The sequence below is a fragment of a genome, unplaced genomic scaffold (assembly GCF_019419815.1).
Source record: "Pyrus x bretschneideri cultivar Hongxiangsu unplaced genomic scaffold, Pyrus_bretschneideri_v1 Contig46, whole genome shotgun sequence".
Lineage (NCBI taxonomy): Eukaryota > Viridiplantae > Streptophyta > Magnoliopsida > Rosales > Rosaceae > Pyrus > Pyrus x bretschneideri.
Window position 1 is genome coordinate 59,211 of NW_025999783.1, and position 17,344 is coordinate 76,554.

A 17,344-nucleotide genomic window follows, 5' to 3' on the forward strand; every position below is an offset into this window, starting at 1 on the left:
TCTGGTAGCAAATTGTATGCAACTTGACTATTTTTGGACAGAATTGCCCCTCCCACCCTAAAAATTAAAGTTATTTGGGAAATGATCTTAAGAGCTTTGGATGCTACCAATTGCTAATGCTTAGGACAGCATGGATGGACGATTCCAACAAACAATATGGGCTGAGTTCATGTGTTACATCATTATATTGATGGGTCCTACTGAGTTAGATCTAACAATATCAAAGCATGTTATGTACGTGTAAAAAATTATCGTAAATAAAATAAATTATCGTATAATAGAGAAAAATTATGGATTTTCAAGAGAAAAAGTTCGTTGTGGATATTTAATTATACCATTATATGTTACCCTTTTTAAATTTAGGACTGAAATTATAAAATAAAATATGGCCAAAATTTGTAATTATCATCTAAATCGAACCAAGTTGTCAATATTAAATGTTGAATTAAGTATTATACATGCCTTTTAAGTTTGTGGTCAATTTCAAAATGAATACTATTCACGAGATCATAACTTTGTCACATTACAAGTCGTCACTTTGGAAGTTATTCAATTTACACCTTTTGTTAGGTTGACAGTCGTTTTGACTGTTAGATATTGATGTATCAATATGAAAAGAAAGACTTAGATGAAATGAGTTCATCGTTACATGTTGTCCCCCATTCAATAATGCATAGCAATGTTCAAGACCCCACCCCCAACCCCCCAAAAAAAAAAAATCCATCAAGCATACCACAAAGAATATATCAAGGTCGCTTTAGAGATGAATAATGATTTCACATACTCGTTTTCTCGCTTTGCACTCATTTTTTTATTTGACCTTTTAATTTTTTTTCTATTTTATTCAATCTGAAGATAAATATAAAAGGAATGTGAGGTGATAAAATGAAAGTGTGAAAATCACTACCTTCTAAAGAAAATGTGTGAACTAGTCAAATATCAAACGTAGGTTGCAATGTCAAATTTGAAAATTTTGGGGCTCATTTTGAACCCAACTCCAAAACTCAATATTGTGAAATGAACTAAACCTTTATAATCTTTTTACACTTGGACATTTTGTTATGAGTGTGTTGAACCATATATTTTCACAAAGGAAACTATATTAGCAAGTCTCATAAAAATGAGGGGTTTTAGTGAACAGAGGAGTTCACTTTTTGGACAGGAAAATGCATCAAAAGGCATGTAAGCCCAAGACAAGCCCACGTGTTAAAGTTTAAAGGCCCATTCGGTGTTTTCTCAAGTTCGAAGACAAAAGGAAAAAGAAATAAAAAATTATAGAAAAAGTGGAATCTGTTGATCTCTGTCGACTTTATTCCAAGATAACTTGTTTTCTCAAGTTTGAAGACAAAAGGAAAGAAATAAAAAAAATATAGAAAAAAGTGGAATCTGTTCATCTTTATTCCAAAATACTTTTCATCATTTACTATCATTTTTTGTCTCACGTAATAATATCAACCGTTTAATATTTTTTTTCTTTTAATAAATAATATTATTTATACTAAAAAGAAGGGGTGCGCCTAGCTTTGCAATTGTATAGCAATAATATTGTTCAAATTCATCTAATTTGGTGAGATTAGAACCTAAAATGCCTCACTTACAAATGAAAAGGAATATCACAAAACCATGGTACTAAGTGGCAACCGTTTACTATAATTAGAACAAAAATATTGAACCCAACAGTCTCAAAATTTCTCCACTCCAATAGTTATAAATTTTTTAAGCTGTTTTTCAATTTACACTTTAAAGTTCTCTTTCATATATGTAACGATTAATGTCTTATGAAAGCAAAAAATTGAACTAAATTGTCATTTTCTTTAATTTATGAACAAACGATATTATCTACACTAAGACAAATGAATGCATTTAGCCTCACTAAGGGCTAACAATAATATGGTTCAATTTGCATTTAACTAGAATTGATCCTCAAACATCGCATTTTTAACTAATGTTCTTTTTTTTTTTAATCAACAGTTTTTTTATGATTAATGTGTTGTAAGTTCTTGGAAGAAAGTAACTAGTTTGAATTAATATTACATTTTTTTTATATTTTATGTATCACAACATCACAAATTTGGGTGCCACTTGCTTTAAAGTAGATTTAGAATTAGACATTAATTGATGCCCCTCGAAAGAACTGTTTAATCTCATTTTATCTCTTAAAGTTAGTCTTGTCTCACTTTGCTTTATGAAATTGTCATCTTGATTTTATTTAGTCAAATAAACATTAAATTAGCGAACAAGTTGTATGTTGAAAGGTATGTCAAAAATGAAATGTCTACACTACTTTTGAATTTAATATCTATTTAACGGAATGGACAAAAATATTGTGAAATAAAAATAAATAAGATGAAAATGGTTTAAAGGATAAAATAAGACTAAACAACAATTTCAAAGGAAAAACACTTAATAAGCTTTAGAATTCTGTCTGCATGCTATGCATGCGTAGGAATTTATCGTAAAGCGTGTTTTTTTTTTTTTTTTTTTTTGGGAGAAAATGGTTGGTTGTGAAAAGTATTGTTTGATTACCATATTACCTTGGGAAATTTTATTTGGATCCTAAAAACTTATTTTTACACTCAACTTACATATTTTTATTATTGAACTCTCCACTTTAATCCTAAATTAATGTGAGATCCTATTAAGTCATATCACTTTCAAAATTTCTTCACTTCAATGGTATCATTTGTTCAACTTTTGGTTCAAATTTCGATATATGTAAGAGAGTATATAGGATATATTCTAAATTGGAGCTATGCGTTGGGCACAAAACGAACTATTTTTTCGCCTTTTACTAGAGAATATGTTCTTCATTGCTTATGAAAGGAAATAATCGAACCAGTCATTAACCATATTCGTTTACCATGGTTATCCTACTAATTTGATGCATAACCAAATTAATCCTAATAGTAGTGTTGCATTTGTTCGATATGCGGCTTAATGCACCGACACTAAAACATAGATTGGTTGAAAATAAAAAAAAATAAAAAATTTTGAAATCAATAAAGTGAGATTCTATACAATTAACGTACTACCTATAGCATTCAAAAAAATTCTACGGTTCCCTTGATTAAGTTTAGTGAACTATCTTGACCGTTAAATACTTTTGACTGAACATGGAGTTGTTCAATTTTGGACCAACAATCTTTACGCGTAGTCTGTTACAACATGGCATTAAATTTCAATGTGATTCAATGTTATAATTAGAAGAAACGTAATATTACACTATAATTGTCAATTTATTTTTTGACAAAAAAAATTGTTAAAATTTTGTCCACTGATACATAATAGTGTTGAGTTTACAAAATACTATTGTTATTACATTAACAACGTTAGTTTTTACAATGTGAATGTCGTGCTACAATGTGAACATAAGATATTATGTGTGGACGTCATCGTATTAGAGAATCATTACTATTCCATTTTGGGCCCCGCGCCAACTTTCACGTTAAGGCTATTACAACATGACATTAAGTTTCAATATGATTTAACATCTAAATTACCAGAATGCAGAATAATATTATAACTGTAAATTTTGTTGTCCAATATTACATAATATTTTAAAATTACAAAAGGGTTATTATACAAAATGGTCTCTGAGATTTGCATGATCAATAAAATGGTCCCTAAGATTAAAAATCAATAGAAATGGTCCCTGAGATTGTCCACCATCCATGATTTTGGTCATTCCGTTAAAAACGATTTTGGGCAATTTTCAAAGTTTTGTAACTCAATCGTTTCTTAATCAAATTCGACCCATAATATATCAAAATGAAGATAGGAAAGTGTAGAATATGATTATACCTATTTGGAAGCCCAAGGGTTGCCAAAGATGGACGGGAAATAGCCTGAAAGGTGATTGGTCCGCAGGAAAATTGGAAAACTCGCCAGAAACTGGGTAAACTTTAAATGTTCATAACTTCTTCAATACTCAACCAAATCGAGTGATTCAAAAAAGAAAATATTACTTCTTGATGAGACAAAGAGAATGGTACATTTTTCGAAGGCTAAATCGCCGTGGTTTGATCAGACAACGGCTCAAAAATGGCTAACCATTTTCGAGTTAGCCAATTTCGAGCAATTTTTCGGTCAAACCACGGCGATTTAGCAGGAAAGAAATATACCATTCTCTTCGTCTCGTTGAGAAGTATAATTTTTGTTTTTGAATCACTGAATTTCGTTGAGTATTGAAAAAGTTATGAAGGTTTAAAGTTTACCCAATTTCCAACTTGTTTTCCAGTTTTCCTGCGGACCAGTCACCTTTCAGGCTATTTTCCGGCCATCACCGGCAATCATTGGACTTCAAAATAGGTATAATCTTGTTCTACACTTTCTTATCTTCATTTTGATATATTATGGGTTGAATTTGGTCAAGAATCGATTGAATTACGAATCTTTGAAAATTGCCCAAAGAGTTTTTAACAGAAGGATCAAAATCATGGATGGTGGACAATCTCAAGAACCATTTCTATTGATCATGCAAATCTCAGAGACCATTTTGTATAATAACCCATTATAAAATGACATTGTTATTAATGCAACGACGTTGATTGCTACATCACAGATGTCTTGTTACACTATTAAAGTAGGTTTATAGATAAAACGACACATACAAGTATTAGTTAACATGCTCAATAGGTCATATTAAAAAGTTGCAACATAACTTGTTAGACTATATACACGGTAGACAAATACAATATTATTTCACCTAAGTACTGATATTAAGTTAATTGCTCCTTCTCAGGCTGTAGATGTGAACTAATACATTTATGGCATGTTTATGTGTCTGAAATTAGGGTAAAAATGATGATGATTCATACAAACAGTTTACTAAATGCCCCTGAACCGGATTTAAAATCAATATGATTATTATACTGCCCGTGTGTTTTTTTGTTCTCTTCCTCCGCCTCCTTATCATCCCATTTACTTTTATGTTTTTTCCCATCTTTTCCTCGCCTCTCCCACGCCGCTATCTTCATCATCGACCCAATAGGTAAGCCTAGCAATTTCTGACATGATCCAATAATTCAATATGACGCGACACAAAATTAACAAGTGTTTGGATTGATAAGATAACGGATTGGTTCGTGTATACACGTGGATAACACGATACACGATACACGATAAACAAAATATTAATTTTATAGTTTTATAACCTAAAAAATACTATAATAATTATATATATTAATTTAACAATTTTATACCCCTAAAAACTATAATAATTATATATATATATATATATTAAATTAAATTTTAAAAATTGGTGACCATTGGATTGGCTTAAATATACATATCATTCAATTTCCTAAGTGTTATACGTACAAAATAAATAAATTTAAATTTACTTAATATATATATATATATATATATATATATATATATATACACCATTGAACTTGATGGGATACGAATTATATGAAACTAATTTTAACGATCTAACCATCAAACTTGTTTGTATATGCTTCGAGATCACATCAGCAAAAAATTGCAAAAAAACAAACATTTAGAGATTAAGTAACAGGACAAAACTTTTCAATGGTTATAAAACGAAAAATCACGATATAACGGTTATTTTAACTCCGATTTTGATTATTTTTAATAGCTACACTCCTTGATCCTATATGAATACAATGAATGAATTCAATCTTCAATTTAAAATATTTACTGACACACCCCAACCGAGATCAGGGCATGCTGGCCGTCACGTGTAAGTGACGTAGCCATGTGCACAGTGCGGAAGCTATAGGAAGTAATAAAAAAAATACGAATAAATAAAAAAACTAGCATATATAATGTGATAAATAAATGCTAGCGTAAGTAAGACACTGAATTCAGAGCATAAAGACTACAGCAGTCCAAAGAAAATGATACGACAGTAGTACACCCGAAGGTGACCCTACACTGGTGAGTGTCTGTCAGAAATGCCGAGACGCCCTCTGGGAAAACCACCGAATCCGCTAAGCTACTAGATCCTGGAGGGGTGCAAAACAAAAGCGTGAGTGGGCAAAAACAAAGCTCTTTGAAAACCATTTAGTAAAATACATTCTAACCCCTCGCCGTAAAACCTGTATACTTCCCAGAAAAAAAAATATATATGTATGTATAAATATGCTAATCATGTTCAAGGGTATGCCAATCATGCTCAAGAATGTGCTATGTCAAACCTTATAATGGTATGCAAGTGCTCAGGTATAAATCACATCAATAGCAAAACGTCTGGCAGCCAGAGTCCCCTAAGTGACCTGTACGGCTGAATCTAGAGCTCAATTCTCAATCTCAATCACTAAACCTGCCCACGAGTCGGAACCACCTATAGTGGTCTGTACGACAGGCCTGGGTGTAATACATATAAACGCTCTAGTGCTACGATCACGTGAAGGCTGTGCGAATAATCGCGGGTCACCTACGAGTCAGAACCACCTAAAGTGGTCTGTACGACAAGACTGTGCACCTAACTTGGATCCAAGCTGAGCGTGTGGTGCGGGAGGTGAACGACACGTGAAGGATTGTGCCCTACTCTGGGTGGGAGCACTAACACCGGGGGTGCAGGTTATGAGCTCTCTAAGCACCTCTAATCACCATTTAATGCAAAGGTTAAATAACGATTACCTGGCACTTACCTGCGCCTCCACAGCACCAATTATAAATATGTAAATGTATGTCACTACTAATGCATATGATAATGCATAAACAATAATGATATGGTGCATGGCATAAACAAATAACCCTTTTTAAACAATTTCTGGGAATATAAATGTATATAGGTATATACGGAAAACCAAAAGCCCACTCACTGGTATGTGGAAGGGTCGTAGCCCCCCTGCCTCACGTGAGCACGCTCATCCTCGGGATACGTGTCACCTATATGCGACAATACTATAAAAACGTTAATTTTAAAGCACATAACCTTCCGTTCAAAATAACTTCTCATACATTGCTCGAAATGGACAATTGAATATACCAACGTGCTCTACACAACCTCAGGATCACAACCATATTTTTAGAAAAAATTTCCATCGCCGCACGCGCCGGCCACGCGCACGTGCCTGGCACGCTGACGGCGTCAACTGACATCGTTAGGAATATTCCGTCAAAACTGACAGATTCCGTTAACGGCGTCAGGAATATTCCGTCAGAATCCTGACGGAATATTCCGTCACCTTCTCCGGTAAGACTCCGGCGCCGTCACCGGAAAACCTGCAAATGACGTTTTTTCGTTCGTTTTGCTACCATTTTCCATGATTCTTGCACCATTTTAATCCTTAGAGCTAGTAGAACACGTCCATATAAGTTTTAAGGGCTAAAACTCACGAGAACTCACCTGTCACCAATTACCAAAACCGGTCAAACTCGAACTGGGCTAATCCGACGTCCAATTCCGTCCAACGATGCACTCCCAAGCTCCTTGAGACCTCACCAACACATCTACAAGCTTCAAAAGTCCAAAAACTAACTAAATTAATCTTGCATGAACAGTGACTAAAACGGACCTTGTGAAATCGACGTGAAAATGTCGAAGTTCTTACCTGATTTTGGTATGATCTTGCTCCCCATGACCTCACGATCACAATTGAGCCCTTGGTTTCCTCGATCTGTGGGTGTAGAGTGTGGGTGTGTGTGTGTCCGTACGTGTATGGTGAAAAGGAAGGGGAAAGAGAACTCGAGAGAGAGAGAGAGAGACATGGAAAGGTGGAGTGTGTGGCTGCTTGTGTGTGATTCCCAAACATGCCAACAAGGCACACAAACAACCAATAACGTAAACGAACTAGCTAGGGGCAAAGTGGTCAATTCACACGTATGTTTCGATAGCTTCAGGACGGGATATCACATTTACACTAGTAGATATCACAAAATCTTATGTTATACTTATTAAAAGTATAAATAAATTCTAAGTGTTAGTGAATCTACGGTTTGATGGGATACATATCTTATGAAACTCATTTCAACGATCCAACTGTCAAACTTTTTTGTATATGCTTCGAGATCGTATACGCCAAAAATTGCAGAAAACAAACATTCAGAGATTAAGTAATGGGACAAACTTTTCAATGGTTATAAACGAAAAATCACGATTTAACGGTTATTTTAACTCCAATTTTAATGATTTTTTACAGCTACATTCCTTGACCCTATATGAATACAATAAACGAATTCGATCTTCAATTTAAAATATTTACACTAGTGAATAACACAAAATCTTATGTTATACTTAATGAAAATATAAATAAACTCTAAGTGTTAGTGAATCTATCGTTTTGATGGGATACGCATTCTACGAAACTAATTTCAACGATCCAACCGTCAATGAGTTGGCTCCTTCCTTAATAGCAAAAAGTATGTCGTCAGCGTAGCGCACATACCTAATTCTCGCTTCTTTACTCATAAAGTCTTGCACCTTCACATCAAGTTGGTGAAGAAAGCTCTTGTTTGTATATGCTTCGATATCGTATACGCCAAAAATTGTAAAAAACAAACATTCAGAGATCCAGTAGCAGGACAAAACATTTTGACGGTTATCAACGAAAAATCACGATTTAACAGTTATTTTAACTTTGATTTTGGTGATTTCTTGCAGCTACACTCCTTGACCCTATATGAATACAGTGAATGAACTCGATCTTTAATTTAAAATATTTACACTAGTAGATACCACAAAATCTTATGTTATACTTAATGAAAGTATGAATAAACTCTTAAGTGTCAGTGAATCTATTATTTTGATGGGATACGCATTTTACGAAACTAGTTTCAACGATCCAACTGCCAAACATATTTGTATACACTTCGAGATCGCATACACCAAAAAATGCAAAAAACAAACATTTATAGATCAAGTAATGGGACAAAACTTTCTGACTGTTAAAATACGAAAAATTACGATTTAACGGTTATTTTAACTCCGATTTTGATTATTTTTTATAGCAACACTCATTGATCCTATATGAATACAATGAATGAATTTGATCTTCAATTTAAAATATTTACACTAGTGGATACTACAAAATCTTATGTTATATATAATGAAAGTATAAATAAACTCTAAATGTTAGTGAATCTATCGTTTTTATGGGATACACATCCTACGAAACTAATTTCAAATATCCAACTGTCAAACTTGTTTGTATATGTTTCGAGATCGCTTACGCCAAAAATCGCAAAAAATAAACATTCAAAGATCAAGTAACATGACAAAACTTTTTAACGGTTATAAACAAAAACTCATGATTTAACGGTTATTTTAACTTCGATTTTGATGATTTTTTGCAGCTACACTCCTTGACCCTATATGAATACAATGAATGAACTCGATCTTCAATTTAAAAAATTTACACAAGTGGATATCACAAAATCTTATGTTATATTTAATGAAAGTATGAATAAACTCTTGAGTGTTGGTGAATCTATTGTTTTGATAGGATACGCATTCTACGAAACTAGTTTCAATGATCCAACCGTCAAACATGCTTGTATATACTTTGAGATCACATACGCCAAAAATCGCAAAAAACAAAAGATCAAGGAACGAGACAAAACTTTTTTACGGTTATAAACGAAAAATCACGATTTAACGGTTATTTTAACTCCGATTTTGATGATTTTTTTACAGCTACACTCCTTAACGCTATATAAATACAATGAATGAATTTAATTTTCAAATTAAAATATTTATACTAGTGGATACCACAAAATCTTATATTATATTTAATGAAAGTATAAATAAACTCTAAGTGTTAGTAAATCTATCGTTTTGATGAGATACGCATTCTACAAAACTAGTTTCAACAATACAACCGTCAAACTTGGTTGTATATGCTTCGAGATCGCATATGCCAAAAATGCAAAAAACAAACATTCAGAGATTAAGTAACAGGACAAAAAATTTCGACAGTTATCAACGAAAAATCATTATTTAATTGTTATTTTAACTCTGATTTTGATGATTTTTTACAACTACACTCCTTGACCCTATATGAATACAATGAATGAACTCGATCTTCAATTTAAAATATTTACACTAGTGGATACCTCAAAATCTTATGTTATACTTAATGAAAGTATGAATAAACTCTTAAGTGCTAGTGAATCTATTGTTTTGATGGGATACGCATTCTACGAAACTAGTTTCAACGATCCAACTATCAAACATGTTCGTATATACTTCGAGATCGCATACACCAACAATTGCAAAAAACAAACATGCAGAGATCAAGTAATGTGACAAAACTTTTCGACGGTTATAAATGAAAAATCACGATGTAACGGTTATTTTAACTCTGATTTTGATGATTTTTTACAATTACACTCTTTGATCCTATATGGATACAATGAACTAATTTGATCGTCAATTTAAAATATTTACACAAGTGGATACCACAAAATCTTATGTCATGATGATCGATGTAAATTGAGGATTTTGTAAAAGGAATAACATGCAAGCTTAGAGTTCTATTGACAAGGTTTAAACTTTTGAGATAGGCTTCACAACCTTGAAAACAAAAACTCTTTCATTTTGCATATCTTTGCACATTTAATATTTTGTAATAGACTATTAGTGTATATATGTTTGTTTATTAGACTCTTATTTTTTAGTGTAGATGTAGTACTTAAACGACAAATGTATTTTAATATTTTGAAGTAATATTTATGTGGCAATGTGTGGTATGTGCAAATTTAAGAAAAAATAGATATTTTTTTTAATGGGTTATAACGAGTCAGGTCACTTTACCCATTGGGTAAAGTGACTTGATCTGTTAAGGACCCGTTAAGATAACGGGTGTGGCACGACACGATCCGTTAAGATAACAGATGTTACATGAAAACGACACGAACACGACAGACACAACCCATTTACCAGACCTACCAATAGATATCCCCTTCCCACCTCACCAGCCACCACCACTGCTATTTCCCTCCTTTTCTAAATCATATAAAATCCAAATCCACTAATTCGAAGACACTAGAGTACTCAATGCACCAGAAGGTCCAACATCTTAGAATTTTGTTCCAACATATTTGATGGGATAACACTTGGAACACTCATTAGTGAGCATGGACCTTTTAATTTGTTCAATGTATTTTAATCCATGGTTTATTATTTAAAAAAGAACGAATTTGCTATTTAATATTTTAGACTTTAAAAGAAAGAAATACATAACATTTTTATTGGATCAAATTAAAAAGTGAGTACAGTACGCACTAATAAGTACCTAAATATTATCGTATTTCATTTTTGGAATTGAATGATTATAAATTTCTCATAAAATCAAGTCTTTTAATTCCTCAGGAATTTGAGTAAGGATAATGCTAGTCTTTTAATTCTTTAGAAATTTAAGTAAGAATAATGTTAAAGAGATCAAATTCTTTAAACTAAAATTGCAAACTGAATAATGTGTCATCAATAATAAACGAACACGTTAATCACTATTTAATTAATAAACCAACCGTCTACAATTATATCATTTAATTTGTAAATTTGATTTAAAAAATTTAAACTATTCAGCATTACAGTTTGAGTAATGATAGCCACTTAATAAAGATCTTCTAGTCCCTAGAACGAAACAAGAATCATTCTAGAAAATGAAAGATCTACCCGATCTGTTAAACTTTTTTCCACTATTAATGGCCAGATATTTACATACTAGAAGTTCTAAGCTATATACATCAAGTTTTTATGATGATCAGAGAAGTATGAGGATCTTAAAAGTACCCCAGACCCAAACGGCTTTAATTTGAAATCCTCAGCATCACAACCGTCGATTCATGGTTATCATGATCTCCACCGCTGATGCGTGGGCCCACAGGGGTGTTGGACATGGCTATGCAGTGTAGCTGAGATGTGTGTTAGACATTTCTGGTGTTGTGGATAACGCACCGTTTGTTTAAAGTTTGAAACTCAGCCAAAGGGAAAGCGTTTCTTCGGCAGTAGAATGAGCAAATCAAGACACGTGTCGCGCCACCTGTAAACCAATGATGGACATGCAAATCTGACTGCTTTACACGTATCGCATGCCTGTCAAAACACCTTTGACGTCGGCTGCCTCGTCTATAAAGAGCCAAGCCAACCTCTTTGCTGTTACCAAAACAACTTCGTTAACTTAGTGTGTGCACTCGGTGATATTTTGTAAGAAATACCGAGAGAGCTGTTTGATCTGTTGCTGGTTTTTCTGTGTGTGTGGAATTTGAGGGAGAGATGGCTCAGACTGTGGGAAGGAACGTGGCAGCTCCGTTGCTGTTTCTCAACTTGATCATGTATTTGATCGTTGTCGGTTTTGCTAGTTGGTGTCTCAACAGGTTCATCAATGGCCAGACCAACCACCCTAGTAAGTTTTTTCATCAACTGCCTCTTTGCTTTGTGGTATTTCTTGCTTAATGGTGGCTTTAGCTCCTAGTTACCGCAGACCGGGGTTCGACCAGTTGTCTCTGAACTAATACCCTTCTTGTAGATTAGATTTGTTTTCAGAGTAGCCTCGAAAATCATCTCGCCAAAAACAAAAACTCCCAAACTAAATTCGTTTTTCGAGTTTTTGGAATTAAACTCGGTGTGAATATTTGGGCAGGTTTTGGAGGAAATGGTGCGACAATGTTCTTTTTGATATTCTCCATGTTGGCTGGAGTGATGGGCATAGCGTCAAAGCTGGCCGGAGCAAACCACATCAGGTCTTGGAGGAGTGATAGCTTAGCTGCAGCAGGATCATCCGCCATCGTCGCGTGGGCTCTCACTGCACTGGCCTTTGGGTAAATCTCAAACCCTGATTGGATCACATAGCACTGAAGCACGCTTAATGTCGTTTAATAGACTTATCGTGTGGTTAATTAGTCGGATGATTAATTGAGTTGCTTGTTAACAGGTTGGCATGCAAGGAAATAAACATGGGAGGACACAGAGGATGGAGACTGAGGGTCTTGGAGGCTTTCGTAATAATCCTGATGTTCACTCAGCTCTTGTACCTCTTGATGCTTCATGCGGGCGTCTTCAGCAGCAAGTACGGCCCGGGCTACCGTGACACCGACTACCCAGTTACTGGCGGGGATCCGATACACAAGGGCACCACTGGAGGAGTCCCTGCTTCTAGGGTTGTTTAAGGCATAGGGATAGCATAGCACATTCGAAGGGAGTGAACTGTCTCTTGTTGTTTCCTTTCCGTTTCTGGGAAGGTTTTGTACTTCATAATTTAATGTGGAATTTTAAGTGTTTTATTTTGTGGTTTTTTTGGGTTGTATAGGTAGGGAGTAATCGGTGACCAAGTGTGGGGTCGTGTGCATGTTTGCACGGACATGTAATGTGGGAATTAGTTCAATATTCAGCATTATGCCTGTGTACATCATATGTAAATGTATGCATGGTTTTAGTTAATGCATGCTTAGCATCCTCTTTGATATAAATCGGTGTGTGTTGGTGTTTTTGAATGCGAATTCCCATTCGGTTCCTAGCTAGGTAATGAGGAAGTAAAATTAAATAGGAAATGCTAGGAGGCTAAAATTTTAAACCAACTTTGGAAACTAAATAATGTTTCATCACCCGAAAATAAGGATTTTAATCAATACTTAATTAATAATTACATTATTCAGTTTTGCAAAATCGATCAAAAAATTTTGATATCTTTAACATTATCTAAATTAAATTAATTACGATTTTGTTTTTTATTTTGGACTTGTGTTTATCTCATCTCTCATCACTTGTCACATGACCAAAAGAGAGAGGGTGAGGTCAAAAATGAAGTAGGGAGTGTTTTATTGGCAACATAAATTCAACAAAAAAAAAAATCGAAGGAAAAATTTCAAGTGGTAAAAGAGGAGAAAGACTAAGAAGTCAACATTATAATCAGGTGTTTTATAAGCGATGATTTTATTAATTGAGTTAACAAATTAACCTCCGAAGTCTTGTTGCCTACAAATTCGAGTGAGTAAAATGGCAGACTAAACTTAATTGGGATGGGTGTGGGTGAGCCGAGCTACTAAACTTTTACAACACTCTAGGGGGCGTTTGTTGCGCCGGACTATTTCGGACTGGATTAGCTTCAAGGACTAAGCTGGACTGGCTTAGATTAGACTAAACTGGACTAACTTAGTGAAGCGTTTGGTGCAGTATTGGACTAAGAAGCTGGATAATAACAAATTATAATATTATATTATTTAATATATAAATTATTAATATTTTATTATGATCTTATCTTTTTCTTCGTTTTTTTCTACCATTTCCTCGTTAAATTGGATGAAGTTAGCACCGCCAAAAAATTCATCACCATCTCTGGACCGAGATCTTAGTTTTGAATGCTCGAACTATCATGGATTTGAAGAAGCCCAAACAGGCCGAGACTTCCAGGCCATTTTCCAGCCACATTCGACCACATTTTGGCCTCGATTCAAGTAAAATTGTAATCTTGTCACTCCCAGCTTCAATTTGGTATATTTTGTATGAAAGTTGGTTGTGAAATGGATCTGAAAGAGAGTTAGAAAGTTAATGATTGATCTAGGTGATCGGAGATGACGAGGAGTCTATCGAGAGTGGTCGTTGAGCATGACGAGGACGAGAAAGATGGATAGTCTTAGCTAGTCCCATGGTTATTGAGGGGTCTCGCTAAGACCTCTTAGTGAAGGGTTTTGTCCATGCTAATCCCCTTTAGTCTCATTAATGTTAGTCCCAGCATGGAACAAACACAGTATTGGTCTAATAGCTAGTCCAGTCCAGTCCAGTCCAACTTAGTGAGGGCAAACAAACGCCTAGGTTTTTTTCAGAAGAAAGCTATCATGGTTGCCTTGTTGTAAACTTCCAAAAACCAGGTACCTTAAATATTCCGATGTTGAATTCATTATCTTAGCAGACATCAATTGGAATACCTCTAAATTTGTTGTTAATGGTAATCGAGTATTAGCAAGCATTCAAAAACTTGATTAAGCCCAGAAACAGAACAATTATATCCCTTTCCTTCAACCAAAATGTGGTAATATAGAATCAAAAAGAGTACAAGAAGCTCAAGCAACAATATATCAAATTCTTCTACACTAGTAAGTAAAATCAAATTTCGTGGATAACGAATTCCAAACCAATTTATTCACCCACACTTGCTGTAAATACGAATTAAAAAAAGTAAAGGAAAACTAATAAAAATGACTTGAAAACTTTGAGTTTTAATGATAAAGACAAAATAAATGGTAAAATGAATAGTACCAGATTTGACTTTTTAGTTTAAAAATGTAGTTTTTCATTAAAATTGAACAGTATCGCGGATTTTTCGTTAAAACTCCTAATAAATAAAGATCTGTTTGCAAGAAAAATTAGCTAAAACTCAGCAACACTGCCATGCTTGAATCACATTCATCTATTAAGAATCAGCTCTTAAGCAGCAACTATTTCAAAGTACAAATGACAAATACAAGGAAATCAGAACTCAAGGAGAAGGATAAGGGAAACCCATCAAATCAACTTCCCCTGGACTTTTACATGATGTTTAGACTAATTCTTTCGAAAATATGCTGACAACGACGCAATTCCAAGCTTAACCTTCGGTGATAAAACCTTCCTTGCGACCTTCAAACCCTGGCCGCATGAGCTTTTTCTCTCTTTTCGCTATTTTCCGGTTTATCTTCTCTTGCTTCTTCTGCGATATGTTATCTGATCTCTTCTTCTGTTTATCTGCTTTCATCTTCTCTGTGGTTTCAACCCTTCCCTTCCATTTCTCGGCATTCTTCTCATGCCGCTTCTTCTCCTTCTGAATGCTTTGTTTCAACAACTTTGGATCATCGTGAACCTTGATCCCAGCAGCTCTACTTGTTGCTGCTTTCCAAGAATGCTTCTGCGAGATTATCTCACCTTTTTCTGGATCTTTCTTGGCTTCTTGCAACTGTTTTGCCCTCTCAAGCTCCTGCAACTTTGACAATTTTTTCTTCTTATTTGTCTTACCAAGCTCATCTTCATCCCCAAGTTTGACATAACCGAATGTCAGCTCCTTTGCAGCCTCTGCAACATCCTTCTCCACTTTAGCCGCTGAATAATCACTAGTAGATTTCTTACCATCAGATAAGGCTTCTCTCTTCCGTTTCTTCTGGTCAGTTCCTTTCTTCTCATATCTTTCCTTTCGCTCAATCCTCTTCCTTGCTCTCTCTGAACCTTCACAATGCCGACCAGCCCGAAACTCATCAAGTTTACGATGAAGCCGGTGCTGGAGTTCTTCATATGTCACTGAACGTTCGTCATCTTCCACTGAACATTCATCATCTTCCAGGCCAGGCACCACAGGCTTGATCTCTATTTCGTCACTATCACTCTCATCGTTTGACTTCTTTTCCAAACTTTGCTTTAGCAAATCAAGGGTTGTCTTAGAAGACTTCTCTGGATCCAACCGTTCTCTTCGAGCTTTCTTAATGTTTTCCTTTGATTCCTTCTTTGCTGAAGCTTTTGCAGTCTTGCTGAGACCTTGAAACCATGGCTTGTCATCATTGTCAACGGGTAGATAGAACCTAGCAGGGATGAGCTCAACTAACATGTCGAAGAATTGAGAATGCTGATGGATAATAGACTTCAAATTGAGAATTGGATTGGAATCACTGATATGACTTCCTCTTTTTTTCTTCATCTGCAAAGTGATCAAAATTGAGGTAAATAGCGAGCACCAAATAACAGTTGTGAACGGATGTCCAACTGAAATAATCAAACCAGCACAAAGAATACTATGGGTCTCCCTCTCCCTCTCCCTCCCACCACACACACACTATACAACCAAACCACTACTTAAGAACTTTTCATTTGCCATGATAAAACCCAGCAACAGTACGATTTCATATAAAACAAATCAAGCAGAAAATTAAAATTAAAAATTGATAAAAAAAAAATCAGATGAAAATCCAGTTAGAATAATCAGCATTCAGCAGAAGAAATAAAGATAACAGATCATGCAATTTAAGGAAAACCCAGCTAAAGTAATCAGCAAAAGAAATAAACTACAAACATAATAGAACTTTGCAATCTGATAAGGCCAGTTCACATTATGAGCATACAAACAAAATCACTAAAAAATTAAAATAACTGTGTTCTTATGACAAGTAAATACCAATGCCCTAAACCATCCACGAAACCAAATTAAACCCATAAACTTAAACCAAAAAACGAGATCACTCAAGTTCTTTTAAGCTAAATAAAAATCAAGAGAACTATGTTGCACAATAATCCGTGAGTGTACGCGAGAAGAAGATGAAGAAAAAGATACCGTGGTGAATGCCGCGGCGTCGATACAGAAATCAGCAGCTGAAGCCTCTCTTTTTGTTTTTGTTGTTTTTGGTCGTAATGGTTAATTCATAGAAACAAAAATACGAAGAACCCTAGAGGGATGGGATGGGCTTCTAGTGGGCT

The 17,344-nt window shown here is 34.6% G+C and overlaps 2 protein-coding genes across 2 annotated transcripts; one reads left to right on the forward strand and one right to left on the reverse strand.

Moving 5' to 3' along the window:
* The first annotated feature begins 12,073 nt into the window (after window positions 1-12,073).
* On the forward strand, window positions 12,074-13,398 carry LOC103933654 (membrane protein PM19L-like). Its single transcript, XM_009343346.3, has 3 exons — window positions 12,074-12,317; window positions 12,555-12,732; window positions 12,846-13,398. The coding sequence occupies exons 1-3, from the start codon at window positions 12,188-12,190 to the stop codon at window positions 13,078-13,080; spliced, it is 543 nt and encodes a 180-aa protein (XP_009341621.1). The 5' UTR covers window positions 12,074-12,187; the 3' UTR covers window positions 13,081-13,398.
* A 1,901-nt stretch (window positions 13,399-15,299) lies between these two features.
* On the reverse strand, window positions 15,300-17,344 carry LOC103933652 (surfeit locus protein 6-like). Its single transcript, XM_009343345.3, has 2 exons — window positions 17,202-17,344; window positions 15,300-16,571 (listed from the first exon to the last, which is right to left on the reverse strand). The coding sequence occupies exon 2, from the start codon at window positions 16,569-16,571 to the stop codon at window positions 15,495-15,497; it is 1,077 nt and encodes a 358-aa protein (XP_009341620.2). The 5' UTR covers window positions 17,202-17,344; the 3' UTR covers window positions 15,300-15,494.

Excerpts from the sequence above, each read along its gene's own strand:
- LOC103933652 (XM_009343345.3), bottom strand. The coding sequence starts at position 16,571 with ATGAAGAAAAAAAGAGGAAGTCATATCAGTGATTCCAATCCAATTCTC.
- LOC103933654 (XM_009343346.3), top strand. The coding sequence starts at position 12,188 with ATGGCTCAGACTGTGGGAAGGAACGTGGCAGCTCCGTTGCTGTTTCTC. Across the intron at positions 12,318-12,554 it reads TGGCCAGACCAACCACCCTA|GTTTTGGAGGAAATGGTGCG; the intron begins GTAAGTTTTTTC and ends ATATTTGGGCAG. Across the intron at positions 12,733-12,845 it reads CTCACTGCACTGGCCTTTGG|GTTGGCATGCAAGGAAATAA; the intron begins GTAAATCTCAAA and ends GCTTGTTAACAG.